Genomic DNA, 16,074 nt, shown 5'->3' on the forward strand with positions numbered 1-16,074 from the left:
GGATATCTCTGTGCCAAGAATTGGCCTGAGGTGTAAACTTGTCTTCTTATATCTTTTCCGAGCCTGCAACTTTCTTTAAGCATAGGCAGTTACTTTCTAATTTTCTCCATATATGCAGTTGTTTTTGAATGCCCTAATCCTTAAGATCTGCCTCCCAAAAGTAAAGAAAAAAGAGAAAAACGAAGAAAGGGGAAGATGTCAGCTCTGTAAATCCCCTAAAAATCATTTCAGCTAGAGGGAGAGGGGCTTACAACAATGGGAAAGTCCAACAGTAATGACTGCCAACATCTTTGCCTGGACTTCTGTGATCAGAAGTAGCAATCAAATCACAGATCCTTAATATTTGGAAGACAAGGTTCTTTTTGCCCACCCTAGCTCCTGTAAGCTGCCCCAGGAACATGTGCACAACTCTGTGCCATGGGGCTGGGGTTGAGCGTAAGTAGCTACTACTGTGCAAAGAGCTGAAATTGAATGAGATCAACTACAATTTACTGTCTAAACTTTCCCCCTGAAAGTTTCAAGCTTCAATAGACTCTAGTTTCAAAATATTGACATCATATAGATTCTGCCAGTGCAATTGTTGTCTAGATGAGGAAATAGATTCCTAGTGCTTCCTATTTCATCATCTTCCTAGGAGTCCCTCCAGCACCACCACCAATTAATTTTTAAGAGGCTCACTATGGCTTCTATGAGCAAGAGAGCAAGAGTAAAAGCAAGGAGACAAATTAAGAGATGATTTCATTAACTAGGTAAGAAATTCTGGTGGCTTAAACCAGATGGTGTAATGAAAGTGGTGAAATCTGTTAGTTCTAGATTAGGCAATTTTACTATGTTCTGTGGCCACCATTAATTTTCTCATTTCTGACTACAGTGAGATAAACAGCCCAGTCCATCAGATTACTGCATATTTCTCTAGATACCAATATTTCCAGCTAAGAGTTTACCTATTGCCATAACATGGGCTGAGCTATGCACATATCTATAAATTCAGCCAATATTTATACCTTACTATAGTACTGACAGGCATAAGATCATTTTGAAATGTGACTTCCTATATTTCTACACACACAAACACACACACATGCACACCAATGCTTACCTCCTTCTGGGGACTTGATGAAACTGATGAGCTCCTGACAGAGAATGTAATGGAAACACAAGTTTGTTTTACAGAAGAAAGGCAATCGGTGTTTTTCCAACCAGGTCAATAACCCTTTGTATTTGGCAATCTAGAGTCGAAGCAAAATAGAAACAAAAATGCTAATGAAACTGAATTGCTAAAAAAAAATACAACTTAGTAAGGGGCAACTAATCGTCTCACACTTGCAGTGTCTGGCCAGAAGGAGAGGTGCGTTGATTAAAAATAATTTCTATAAACCTAGAACCTGGACTTAAAAAAAAGTAATATCAAAAAGGAGCAGAGATTTGCAAAGAAGTAAATGGATCGGTAGAAAATAAAAAGCTTCATCTTTCATGAAAAAATTATTTCTTATTCCTGAGTGAAGTTGTTAAAGCAAAAATCTAAGTCTTGCTTGACAGAAGAAAAGCAGAAAAGATTTGGGTCTGTGGTGTCAGATCACAACTTTATTCAGCTTGCTTCTTTGTAAACACACTCATAATTTCTAACAAGCTCATAACCCCTATCAATTGCACAACATGTACAAAAACAAAGACTCACACATATCATCATTTAGAACACAGGATGTATTCCTGAGGGATCAAGCCGCAGAGAAAGGAGGTAATTTTTTTTTCAGTTTTCAGGGTTATCCTTGGGAAATCAAATGTAAGCATCAGCATAGAATGTCTCTTCTCAACTCTCCAGAACTCATGGAAAGCAAAACCTTGTTGTTATCAGGGTTTAGAGTGGTCTTTCTGATCCTATATGCCCCTTGTACGGGATGTGGAAGCCACTGGTAAGTCTAAGGTCTACATAGTGGAAAAGGAAAACAGGAGTGGGGACAAGGGGAAAAATAAGAAAAAAGAAAAAGGCCATAAAGAAAAAAAATTGGGAGAAAAATATGCCTCTGGAGAATAGTCGAGTAGTCATTAGAAATTGCAGAGAAACCAGCACCACATCGCACTTATTCCAAAATTGACTACATAGTTGGAAGTAAAGCACTCCTCAGCAAATGTACAAGAACAGAAATTATAACAAACTGTCTCTCAGACCACAGTGCAATCAAACTAGAACTCAGGACTAAGAAACTCAATCAAAACCGCTCAACTACGTGGAAACTGAACAACTTGCCCCTGAATGACTACTGGGTACATAACAAAATGAAGGCAGAAATAAAGATGTTCTTTGAAACCAATGAGAATAAAGATACAACATACCAGAATCTCTGGGACACATTTAAAGCAGTGTGTAGAGGGAAATTTATAGCACTAAATGCCCACAAGAGAAAGTAGGAAAGATCTAAAATTGACACCCTAACATCACAATTAAAAGAACTAGAGAAGCAAGAGCAAACACATTCAAAAGCTAGCAGAAGGCAAGAAATAACTAAGATCAGAGCAGAACTGAGATAGAGACATAAAAAACCCTTCAAAAAAAATCAATGAATCCAGGAGCTGTTTTTTTGAAAAGATCAACAAAATTGATAGACCGCTAGCAAGACTAATAAAGAAGAGGGAAGAATCAAATAGATGCAATAAAAAATGATAAAGGGGATATCACCACTGACCCCACAGAAATACAAACTACCATCAGAGAATACTATAAACACTTCTACACAAACAAACTAGAAAACCTAGAAGAAATGGATAAATTCCTGGACACATACACTCTCCCAAGACTAAACCAGGAAGAAGTTGAATCCCTGAAGAGACCAATAACAAGCTCTGAAATTGAGGTGATAATTAATAGCCTAACAACCAAAAAAAGTCCAGGACCAGACTGATTCACAGCCAAATTCTACCAGAGGTACAAGAAGGAGCTGGTACCATTCCTTCTGAAACTATTCCAATCAACAGAAAAACAGGGAATCCTCCCTAACTCATTTTATGAGGCCAACATCATCCTGATACCAAAGCCTGGCAGAGACACAACAAAAAAAGAGAATTTTAGACCAATATCCCTGATGAACATCAACGCAAAAATCCTTAATAAAATACTGGCAAACTGAATCCAGCAGCACATCAAAAAGCTTATCCACCATGAGCAAGTGGGCTTCATCCCTGGGATGCAAGGCTGGTTCAACATATGCAAATCAACAAATGTAATCCAGCATATAAGCAGAACCAAAGACAAAAACCACATGATTATCTCAATAGATGCAGGAAAGGCCTTTGACAAAATTCAACAGCCCTTCATGCTAAAAACCCTCAATAAATTCGGTATTGATGGAATGTATCTCAAAATAATAAGAGCTATTTATGACAAACCCACAGCCAATATCATACTGAATGGGCAAAAACTGGAAGCATTCCCCTTGAAAACTGGCACAAGACAGGGATACCCTCTCTCATCACTCCTATTCAACATAGTGTTGGAAGTTCTGGCCAGGGCAATCAGGCAAGAGAAAGATATAAAGGGTATTCAATTCAGAAAAGAGGAAGTCAAATTGCTCCTGTTTGCAGATGACATGATTGTATATTTAGAAAACCCCATCATCTCAGTCCAAAATCTCCTTAAGCTGATAAGCAATTTCAGCAAAGTCTCAGGATATAAAATCAATGTGCAAAACTCACAAGCATTATTATACACCAATAACAGACAAACAGAGAGCCAAATCATGAATGAGCTCCCATTCACAATTGCTTCAAAGAGAATAAAATACCAAGGAATCCAACTTACAAGGGATGTGAAAGACCTCTTCAAAGAGAACTACAAACCACTGCTCAATGAAATAAAAGAGGACACAAACAAATGGAAGAATATTCCATGCTCATGGATAGGAAGAATCAATATCATGAAAATGGCCATACTGTCCAAGGTAATTTATAGATTCAATGCCATCCCCATTAAGCTACCAATGACTTTCTTCACAGAATTGGAAAAAACTACTTTAAAGTTCATATGGAACCAAAAAAGAGCCCGCATTGCCAAGTCAATCCTAAGCCAAAAGAACAAAGCTGGAGGCATCACACTACCTGATTTCAAACTATACTACAAGGCTACAGTAACCAAAACAGCATGGTACTGGTACCAAAACAGAGATAGTGACCAACGGAACAGAACAGAGCCCTCAGAAATAATACCACATATCTACAACCATCTGATCTTTGACAAACCTGACAAAAACAAGAAATGGGGAAAGGATTCCCTATTTAAAAAATGGTGCCAGGAAAACTGGTTAGCCATAAGTAGAAACCTGAAACTAGATCTCTTCTTTACACCTTATACAAAAATTAATTCAAGATGGATTAGAGACTTAAATGTTAGACCTAAAGCCATAAAAACCCTAGAAGAAAACCTAGGCAATACCATTCAGGACATAGGTGTGGGCAAGGACTTCATGTCTAAAACACCAGAAGCAATGGCAACACAAGCCAAAATTGACAAATAGGATCTAATTAAACTAAAGAACTTCTGCACAGCAAAAGAAACTACCATCAGAGTGAACAGGCAACCTACAGAATGGGAGAAAATTTTTGCAATCTACTCATCTGACAAAGGGTTAATATCCAGAACCTACAAAGAACTCAAATTTACAAGAAAAAACCAAACAACCCCATCAAAAAGTGGGTGAAGGATATGAACAGACACTTCTCAAAAGAAGACGTTTATGCGGCCAACAGATACATGAAAAAATGCTCCTCATCACTAGCCATCAGAGAAATGCAAATCAAAACCACAATGAGATACCATCTCACACTAGTTAGAATGGCGGTCGTTAAAAAGTCAGGAAACAACAGGTGCTGGAGAGGATGTGGAGAAATAGGAACAGTTTTACACTGTTGGGGAGACTGTAAACTAGTTCAACCATTGTGGAAGACAGTGTGGCGATTCCTCAGGGATCTAGAACTAGAAATACCATTTGACCCAGCCATTCCATTACTGGGGATATACCCAAAGGATTATAAATCATGCTGCTATAAAGACACATGCATACATATGTTTATTGCGGCACTATTCACAATAGCTAAGACTTGGAACCAACCCAAATGTCCGTTACTGACAGACTGGATTAAAACAAGTGGCACATATACACCGTGGAATACTATGCAGCCATAAAAAAGGATGAGTTCATGTCCTTTGTAGGGATATGGATGCAGCTGGAAACTATCATTCTCAGCAAACTATTGCAAGATCAGAAAACCAAACACCGCATGTTCTCACTCATAGGTGGGAATTGAACAATGAGATCACTTGGACACAGGAAGGGGAACATCACACACCAGGGCCTGTTGTGGGGTGGGAGGAGAGGGGAGGGATAGCATTAGGAGATATACCTAATGTAAATGATGAGTTGATGGGTGCAGCACACCAACATGGCACATGTATAGATATGTAACAAACCTGCACATTGTGCACATGTACCCTAGAACATAAAGTAGAATAATAAAAAAAAAGATGCTAAACTATTTAGACAAAAAAAAAAAAAAAGAAATTGCAGAGAAGCATCTTATCTTAATCTACATCTGATAATGCATACTGATAATAATTATGTGGCCCATAGGCTGCCACTTTCCATCCCACACCCATTGCAGACATTGCCAGTCAATTCCCAGACTCTTTCTTGCTTAGATGTGCCCTTAAAGTTCTTCTTAGAACAGTTTCCCAAGTGTCTAACCTATCACGGTAGATGTGAGAATTGCATTTGCTAACTATGGACTAGAATATAATGGAAAGAATTCACCAGCAATTCCTTGGATAAGAAGTAAAAAATGTAAAAAGAAGAAATGTCGACCTGGATTGATGTTGTTAGTTCTACTCACCTGCTTTACAGTTTCTCCTATAGTTACCCTCTGGACTTCCTCTTTTTCTCCCTCTCCCAATTCACATATCAAATAGTTCCCTCAGGCCAGGCACAGTGGCTCATGCCTGTAACCCCAGCAATTTGGGAGGCCGAAGCGGGTGGATTGCTCGAGCTCAGTAGCTTGAGACCAGCCCTCCGTCTCTACCAAAAATACAAAAAATTAGCCAGACATGGTGACATATGCCTGTGTGGTCCCAGCTACTTGGGAGGCTTAGGTGGGAGGATTGTTTGAGCCAGGGAGGCAAAGGTTGCAGTGAACCAAGATCACACCACTGCACTGCAGCCTGGATGACCGAATAGACTCCCATCTCAAAAACAAAAACAAATTAACAACAAAAATATAGTTCCTGTATCCTCCACCCTAAACCCTGTACCTCTAAAGAATTTTACTCACCAAGTTACAAGGTATTTCTGGCCACAAGCTCCACTGTGAAGTTTCAACAGTATAAAATGGTGTCTGACCAAAAACCTGCAAAAGAAAGCTAGGAAACAGTCAAGGGAGTAGAGCTTCTCTTCATGTATATGACACAGTCCATCTGCAGCCACAGAGGAAGGGAGGTTCCACAGCTCTTTTCTTTCAAGGGACATTAATTCTTAAATTTATTCTACTGCATCATCTTGCCCTGCACACATGCAAAAAAGCTCTAAACAGACTGAATTGCAAGATTCATTTATCTTTTGGCTCCACCATGCCCCAACCTGGGACTTGTCTTTCTTGTGGAGCCTGAGCCAACCTGAGAGCTATTTGCTTGTGTGCAAAGGCCAAGGCCCATGATATTAGAATGTATTTACTTTGTGTATTCAGTATTCACTTTTCTCCCTGGATTTAGAGAGTTAAAGCAAATGTCTAAAATGTTTTCCCAGTGAAAAATAGCTTTGGATTTACCTAAACTGGAGAAGACAGAGAGGACTAAAGATGTGGAGACTGGGGATAGAGATTACATAGGGAGGTGTTGGGAGCAAGCCCCCCAAAATCTGGACATAAACTGGCCCTAAAACTGGCCATAAATCAAATCTCTGCAGCACTGTCACATGTTCATAATGGCCCTATAACGCCCATGCTGGAAGGTTGTGGGTATACCGGAATGAGGGCAAGGAACACCTGGTCTGCCCAGGGTGGAAATCGCTTAAAGGCATTCTTAAGCCACAAACAATAGCATGAGCCATCTGTGCCTTAAGGACATGCTCCTGCTGCAGTTAACTAGCCCAACCTATTCCTTTAATTCGGCCCATCCCTTCGTTTCCCCTGAGGGATATTTTAGTTAATTTAATATCTATAGAAACAATGCTAATGACTGGTTTGCTGTTAATAAATATCTGGGTAAATCTCTGTTCAGGGCTCTCAGCTCTGAAGGCTGCGAGACCCCTGATTTCCCACTTCACACCTCTATATTTCTATGTGTGTGTCTTTAATTCCTCCAGCACCACTGGGTTAGGGTCTCCCTGACTGAGCTGGTCTTGGCAGGGAGGCATTGAGAGTGTCCAAAATTGATGACGTTAATTCTAGTATACCATCCCCCTTTGTCATGGAAAAGAGACTGTCACCTAGGCAACCACCTTTGAAATAGATGGGAAAGGACTTCAATGTTTACAGGTATGTAAACTTAAGCAGTCTCACCATGGACAACAAAATGTCTTCAAAGTGTCCCAGAAGTATTTGCAGAAAACTAGAGGGGCTGAAGCTCCAATTCCTAACTGAACTCTCAGCACATCATATCAGTCTGACTATCTCCCCAAGTAAACAGCCCCACACTTTTGTTAGTGTATGGCCCTCTTCCCTCAATCCCATTTGTCCCTTGTCCCTGACTGTGAAGTGCTGAAGAAAGGTGATGTTGCTGTCTGCATTTTACAGTTAAAAGTCTGTAAAGGAGACTCAGTCCTTAGGGATCTCTCTCTGCTCTGCACTCAGTAACACAATACACCCTGACTGGTATGTTAAGCTACCTTTCAGGAGTGGCCGTAGGACTGTGAAGTTGTGAGATTATGTGGGAATGGGGTTTGGAAGCAGTTTCACTACCCGACATTTATACCACAGAGGGCAGAGGCTACAGTGGAAAACACATCAGTCCTGGAGCCAGCAGACCTGGTCAGCTCCTAGAACTGCCCCAGATTCAGTGTGTGATCTTAGGCATATCATTTAACTTTTTTTTTTTTTTTTTTGATGGAGTCTCGCTCTGTCACCTGGGCTGGAGTGCAGTGGCACAATCTTGGCTCACTGCAACCTCCGCCTCCCGGGTTCAAGTGATTCTCCTACCTCAGCCTCCCTAGTAGCTGGGATTACAGGCATGTGCCACCATGCCTAGCTAATTTTCATATTTTTATTAGAGATGGGGTTTCACCATGTTGGCCAGGCTGGTCTCGAACTCTTGACCTCAAGTGATCCACCTGCCTTGCCCTCCCAAAATGCTAGGATTACAGCAAATCATTTAACTTCTGAGATCCACTGGTAAAAAGGGAAAATACTTCCTACTTCACACGGTGACTATGGGAATTAAGTGGTAGAAATTTGTAAACTTAAGGAGTATTCAATATGAACTACTACTGCTGTCTCTCTTTATAGGCCATAGCTGCCTAAGTGGCCAGGACTTTCTTATACTCTTGGCTGGAACTCCCTCCCCACATCACTCTCTATTTCTAGAACATTATTGTGAGCTGTTTTAATTGTGTTGGTGAATTGACTGATTAACAGGTCTTAAGATTACTTCTTGACTGGGCGTGGTGGCTCTCGCCTGTAATCCCAGCACTTTGGGAGGCCGAGGCAGGCAGATCATCTGAGGCCAGGAGTTTGAAATCAGCCTGACCAACATGGAGAAACCTCATCTCTACTAAAAACACAAAAAATTAGCTGGGCGTGATGGTGCACGCTTGTAGTCCCAGCTACTTGGGAGGCCGAGGTGGGAGAATCACTTGAACCTGGAAGGCAGAGTTTGCAGTGAGCCAGGATTGTGCCACTGTACTTCAGCTTGGGCAACAAGAGCAAAATCTGTCTCAAAAAAAAAAAAAAAAAGATTACTTCTGAAACCTTCATTAAGACAGTGGCAGAGACAATAGTAAGAGTGAGAAACACAGGAAAGGCCCACTCTCAGAGAGGCCTCTTCCTTATCCTGATTTTAATCCTGTTGCCTGACACCACCATCCATCGAAGCACCCAAACCTATTACCCTTGCTTCCTTTCTTCCTGTTACCACCTCGCCCAATATTTAAACAGTGACATGGTCCTATATTTTGTTTTGTTAACAGTCTCCTCTACTTATCCCATCCTCCTCTCCCCTTTCCCTTTAGACCCTCATTACTTGCCACCTAGATGATTGAAACAACCTCCTAACCACTTTCCCTTCCTCCTTTAAGGTCTCCTGCCCACCCATTGGCCAGACCTCTGCAGAGTAGTTTTCTCAAATGAAAGCCTGAACATGTTACTCCTTTACTTCAAATCCTTCGATGGCTCTCTAACGCCTTAGGGTAGTGTCCAAACTCCTAGGCATAGTTTGCCTGATCTCCAGGGCTTGGCGCAGCCTGCCTGTGCAGCTTGTGGTGTCTTGTGATCTCTTGTGGTGTCTCACCCTCACAACTGTTCTTCAGCCTTTCTGAGTTACTTACGATTTGCCCCAAAGTATCAAAGGATTGTATTCTTTGGTGCCTTTACTTTCTGTTCTGTCTATAAGGCTTTTGCTTTTCTTGCTACTCACTCCGTAGTCTTTTCGTCCTGTTTTTATTTATTTTATTTATTTTTTATTTTTTTGAGGTGGAGTCTTGCTCTCACTTAGGCTGGAGTGCAATGGTGCGATCTCGGCTCACTACAACCTCCACCTCCTGGGCTCGGGTGATTCTCGTGCCTCAGCTTCCCAAGTAGCTGGGATTACAGGCTCCCGTCACCACGCCTGGCTAATTTTTGTATTTTTAGTAGAGACGGGTTTCACCATGTTGGCCAGGCTGGTCTCAAACTCCCGAACTCAGGTGATCCCCTGACCTTGGCCTCCCAAATTGCTGGGACTACAGGCGTGAGCCGCCGTGCCCGGCCTCCTCCTATTTCTTTATTCATCCTTTCCTCCTCACCTTCTGCTTCCAGTTAACTGTCAAGTACCTCCTTGTCTTTCAATATTTGGCTTGTGTCAGCTTTTCCTGACTCTTCCAGGTAGGGATGATCTCTCTGTCTCGTGAGTACTGTACTCTCACTGCCTCCTGAAAACTTCTGTCATGTCACCCAGACCTTCTAAATATCTCTCCCACTAGACTGGGAATTCCATGAGGACAGGGATGCAGGGATGGTGTCATTAATATGTGCCTCTCCAATACTAAGCCCAGCCCAGGGGCTGGCACAAAGTTACCACCCGATAACCACTTGTGGGATATAGAGGGCGTTTTTCCCACTTGACTGAAATTTCGCCTTTTACTATATACCCTCTCATGGGAAATGGTGCATCAAGATGGGCCACAATTCAAAAGGCACCAGTGTTAAAATGTCACCGAGCATTTAAACCAAAACAGATTCAGGATAAGTCCAGGTTTGGGTTTAAGAATACTTGGATATTTGAGGTTTGTTTTAGTTGCATAGATTAAGGAAATAGATAGGCTTGTTCCAGTCAACAACCATTGCTATGTGCTAAACACCTAGTAAAGGGAGTAGAGCAGAATAAATAATCCTCAGTCCTTGTCCTGCAGGAATTCACTGTCTCATAATCTACTGGGCTACACACACACACACGCAACTCAAGAGAGTTGCAAAGTGCCAAGGGGCTCAGAAGCAGAGAAGTTCCCATCAGGAGGTTTCAATGCTGAGGACCTAGGAATTCCTTAAGGAGAATGGAATTTAAGCAGGTATTTGAAGAATATTTAAGATTTTCATAGGTGGAACTATGGGAAAGGTATTCCTGGCAGAAAACAAACATAGCCCAAGCAGAGATTCAGAGGTGGGTGAATGCCAGGTATACCCAGTGAGGGTAGAGCCTCTGTCACCAGAGCACTGAGAATCAGCAGAGGGTGTGATGGGAAGTAACTTTGGACAGGTAAAAGCAAGTAAGGAGGCTGGGGATTTAGGATCTGACGACATCAACAATGGGAAGCTTTTGGAGATTTTAAAGGTGGTTCTGGTTCATGTTTATTTGCTCAAATTAAAAGAGTTTTTTTATTTAAGAAGAAATTTAGTAAAACCCCAAATAACCATAAGCAAACAAAAAAGTCACTCAGTTCTGTGAGATTCACTATTCAGCTGCTAATGAAATATTTGTATTTAAAGCTGAGAATGCTTACCGGGAGGGAAAGAAATGTGTTGAAAAAATCGGCAAAGATTTCATCCTCTAGCAGAATTATAAGATTTGTAGAACCGATTATCTCTACATGGAGAGAGAGAAATAAAAAACCAAAACGTGAATCAGAATTGCATTCAGGTTCAGAAAATGAAGCAATCGAATGGATCATTTCACATTGCCAAATCTCACCATGATGACAGCCTTTAGGGTCATCCAATTCAATTTCTCCCCTTCTCCTGGACTCTGTTTTTCAATATCGTTCTGCTTAAACACTTCCAGCTGTGGGGAGCTCACTCACTCACAGGTATGCCCATTCCGTTTATGAAGAAGGCGAAGTGGTAGATTTCTTCTTTCCTACTGTGACTATAATCCTTTACCTTCTATATGTAAAGATTATGCCCTCTGAAGCTTGACAGAATTCACTTAAGTCCCCTTAAAAGAGACAGTGCTTCCAGTATTTCTAAAGACACCACAGACGTCTGCTTACCACCAACCCCACGGGCTAGTCACCAAGCAGTTCTTCAACCCATTCATCACACAGCCTTCTCTCCGTCTGGTTCTGTCATTGGCTGGAGTGGCACTCACAACTGAAACACTTCAAATGCTTCCCAGAGCAGAACATAAGAGAACTCTTGCCTAGGTTGCATCTGATGCTAATGTAATGGGGCCTAAAATGCAGTTAGCTTTGGGGGCTCTCATATTACACTATTAACTCCATTATGCTTTTACTTATGCAGTCACATTTCAGAAACCAGGGGCAGGAATGTACATTTATTCCAGTCAAATTTCAGCTTGGTAGGTTTGGTCCAGCATTACAGCCTGACAAGAGCTTTCTTGAATGTTAATTTCATCGTGCAACATACTACTTCTCTCAGGTGTGATCATCGTGCTGCCCAAGTTAAGTCAAGGAGATGAATGTTGAACGTCATAAAGCCAAACACGGAGACCCCAGGTGAACAAAGCAACTAACTCCTTCCTTTAATTTACTGTCTATGCTCCTTAGAGGACAATGGTCAACTAGTGAATAATAAACCAATTGTTTGATCAATGGCCCGATATTACTCAGTCATACCCAAAGTTCATAATGAAAGACTGAAAAATGGGTCCGAATATTATGCCCTAAGCTCATCTCTCAATCTAAGCATCTGATGAGGATAGCATCTGATGAGGACAGTAAGTGCCATGCACAGTCACAAACATGTAGTTACGATAACATAAGAAAACTAAATGATCATTTTTCCTGATGACACTGGGTGGTTGTTGGCTTCATATAATAGAAATAGAATTAGAAACTCCTGGTCAGGCACGGCGGCTTATCCCTGTAATCTTTGGGAGGCTGAGGCTGGTGGATTGCTTGAGGCCAGGAGTTCAAGACCAGCCTGACCAACATGAAACCCTGTCTCTACTAAAAATACAAAAATTAGCCAGGCGTAGTGGCGGGAGCCTGTAATCCCAGCTACTTGGGAGGCTGAGGCAGGATAATTGCTTAAAGCCAGGAAGTGGAGGTTTGCTGTGAGCTGAGATCACACCACTGCACTCCAGCCTGAGCGACAGAGTGAGACTCTGTCTCAAAAAAAAAAAAAAAAAGGAAACCCAGACAAACACTATTGTGAGTGACAGAGCTGGTATCAGCACTTGCCCTCTGTTCACATACATCTTTTTTCTTGCTGTTAAGTGTTATGTGTGTTTTATCTGTACCCTTCCCCTCTGCTCTTCTTTTTATAAGCAGTCCTTGATTTATTTAATCTATTCCATATGGATGATTCCAAAATCTGTGTTTTCAGTCCAGACTTCTCTTCTTGACTCTGGTTTTAAATATACATGAGCTATGGGCCAGATCTGCGTGCACATCCAGCAGGCACTTTCATCCCAACTTGTTCAATGTGTCCAGACCTCCCACCTGCTTCTTTTCCTACATTCCCAGTCCCAGTTACTGGAATCATCATTCTATAAATGATCTAATCCAGAAAACTGAGACTCTTCTCTCTGTCTCTGTCCCTGTCTCACTCTCACTCTCAATCTCTCTCACTCTTGCTCTCTTGTTCTCTCTCTCTCCCCTTCACGCCCCCCACATGCAATGGAGGACCATGCTATATGATTTCTCTTTGTACCTATCTCTGGAATCTGTCTCCTCATTTCCATCCATAAAGTTACTCTTCCATTATAGGTCTCTATGCTCTCTCACCTAGACTATCGCATCAGCTTCTTAAATGGTCTCCCTAGCTCCCATTTCTTGTCCTTCCAACCACCCTCCACATACTGCCACCATAATCTGTTGATATTATTGTTAAAGTCTTTCAAAATCTCCTCGATGTCCTAGAAGGTAAAATTCAAACTTTCTAGTATAGTATCTGAGGCTTCACCCCATCTGGCTTTTGAGTTTCCTCCCAGCCTCATTTCCTGCCTCTCCACACACTCTGCCTCCTGTTTGCAAGCTAAGCCAAGGCATTGCTATTTTCTGCATGTGCTAGGTACTCTCACTTGAAACCTCCACATCTTTGTTCCCATATTCCCATTGCTTAAAATGTTTTCTCAAGCACAGTCAGCTCACAAATTAATAGTCATCCATTAAGAACTGGTTTACATATAATCTTCTTGGTGAACCAAGAATGGTAGAATCTACCACAATGACTATCTCCCTACACGATCACGTATATCCTCCATTATTACAATTAACAAGTCTTACTGTTTTCATTCATTGATTTATCTGTCTTCCTCATCAAACTGAGCATGAGAGAGGAGGGATTTTGTTTTTTCACCTTCCTTTTTCTAGGCTCTAAAAGTGTTTCCACAATGTCTAAGTTCTGTAAATGTAGAATAAATTGTTCTTTCAAAAGATAATCTTCAATTTTTTTTTTTTTTTTTTTTTTTTTTTTTTTTTGCCAAAGTCTCGCTCTGTCACCCAGTCTGGAACGCAGTGGCATGATCTTGGCTCACCGCAACCTCTGCCTCCCAGATTCAAGTGATTCTTGTGTCTCAACCTCTCGAGTAACTGGGATTATAGGTGCCTGCCACCATACCTGGCTAATTTCTGTATTTTCAGTAGAGATGACTTTCACCATGTTGGCCAGGCTGGTCTTGAACTCCTGACCTCAGGCAATCCACCTGCCTCAGCCTCCCAAAGTGCTGGGATTACAGGGATGAGCCAATGCTCCCAGTCAATGATTTTCAATCTTTTGGACTTTTGTTTGTTTATCATTCATAGAGTCTAACATGGATTTGTTAAATGAGTACATTACTGAGCTCATCTGAATGCAGAAAAGTGGGATTTGGCAGAAATTCCCCAGTGATTGCTTTTCATAGCTACACACACTGCTGGTGGCAAGGGGCTTGACCATGCTAGGGCTTGCCACTGACAAGACAGTCTTAAGGAGATATAGAAACAAAACTCTGTACATCCTTCCCTTCCTCATCCTCTCATTTCTCCATTCTTGTTTTTCCTTCTTACCTGTTCTGCCTTCAAACTTCCTAATAATTTGAGAAGGCTTTTAGCACCCATTCCACACCATAATAATATTGACTTGGCAACAAATTAAATCACTGCATAATCTCAAACCCCATACCAGTCTTCTCTCTGGAGGAGAGGTGGCCCAATCCACATTTTACTTCCTCCCTCTTAGTTGTCTTATGAATAAGGCCCTGACCTACCCTCAAAGATTTGGTGGCAGAAGGTAGGAGGAAGGGGACGAAGGAGAAAGAGAAGGAAAACAAAGGCATGAATAACACAAAAGTCACCCATGGTGCCCCTGAATGGCTCAGATATATTAACCACTGGGAAGATGAATGGTTTGCCTTATTTGAGAGACTCAAGGTCTTGGAGACATCCCTCGCAGAGACTCACCAGCACTGCTCATGTTGCCATGCTTTTCCTGACACAGTAATTTGTTAGGGGCAGAATTATCCCCCAGTCAACAGAACTTTATCCATTGTGAACAGGTAATGATGCCTTCTCTAAGGGATTCCAGATTCTATCTGGCGTGACCTACTTACTTCTGGTGTAGGCCTTAATCTGAAGATAAGTCTTTATCTTACCTAATCTGCTGAATCCCCTTGGACATACAAGACTCTTCCTATACTTAAGCCTTTAGTTCATAATATTTTATTTGACAAGTTCTTTATAATTGTGCCCAAGATCTCTTGTCTGTTCCAACCTCTCCCATGCTAAGGTGACTTTTGCATTGCTAAACTCAGCTCCTAAGGGTCTTGTAAACGATTACATTTGATGTAATTTTAATAAGCAGTATCTCCTGGATATTCTGCCCATTTAAAACATCAACCTCCATTGTTTGAGCCCAGGAGTTTAAGGCTGCTGTGAGCTATGATCACACCACTGAACTTCAGCTTGGGCAACAGAGTGAAACCTCATCTTTAAAAAATTAAAATTAAAACATCAGCTTCCAAGAGGCTTGAATTCCCTTTCTCTGAAGGCTCTTCAGGCACTTGGTTTTCTCATTAAACAACTCTTCATTTTTCCTGTTCTTCCCTAATAGGAAGTAAATATTAAGATGAAAGACTAAAAGCCCTATAACTCTTCAAAATTTAGCCAAGAATTACTGAGAATAGAATTCTTCAACCAGAGAGGGTTTAAAGAATTTGAAAGTCTTGGGATTGTAGGGAAGCTTATATAATGTCCAAAAGGCCTTCCCATGGGGGGTGGGGGGAAAACTGAAAACTGGAAGGATTATTGTTAGTAATGAATCATCAATAAAATATCACTTACATTTGAAAAAGTGCTATACTTTCTTTAGAATATATAAAGACCAAATACTGTATTCTACAGTGATTTTAGTGAGAAGAGATTCTTGCTTTACATCTTGATGTTTTATGTATTGCAAGATGAGTTTGTAGCTTACCATACTTCTTCAGTCTGTTATCAGTTACCTTATTCATTAGTCAGTTTAACATGC

General features: G+C 41.2%; 1 protein-coding gene across 2 annotated transcripts in view; it reads right to left on the reverse strand.

Annotated features, from left to right (window-relative positions):
- RGSL1 (regulator of G protein signaling like 1) overlaps nucleotides 1–15,021 on the reverse strand; it is a 101,110-nt gene extending 86,089 nt beyond the window's left edge. For both annotated transcript variants that reach the window (XM_073011431.1, XM_037985854.2), the window contains exons 1-4: nucleotides 15,009–15,021; nucleotides 11,169–11,251; nucleotides 6,316–6,390; nucleotides 1,100–1,229 (exon numbers count right to left, since the gene is read on the reverse strand). In XM_073011431.1, coding sequence (XP_072867532.1) covers nucleotides 1,100–1,229; nucleotides 6,316–6,390; nucleotides 11,169–11,251; nucleotides 15,009–15,021 — 301 coding nt within the window. The remainder of the gene's footprint in view (nucleotides 1–1,099; nucleotides 1,230–6,315; nucleotides 6,391–11,168; nucleotides 11,252–15,008) is intronic.
- Nucleotides 15,022–16,074: the final 1,053 nt, after the last annotated feature.

This window comes from Chlorocebus sabaeus, chromosome 25 (assembly GCF_047675955.1).
Source record: "Chlorocebus sabaeus isolate Y175 chromosome 25, mChlSab1.0.hap1, whole genome shotgun sequence".
Taxonomy (NCBI): domain Eukaryota; kingdom Metazoa; phylum Chordata; class Mammalia; order Primates; family Cercopithecidae; genus Chlorocebus; species Chlorocebus sabaeus.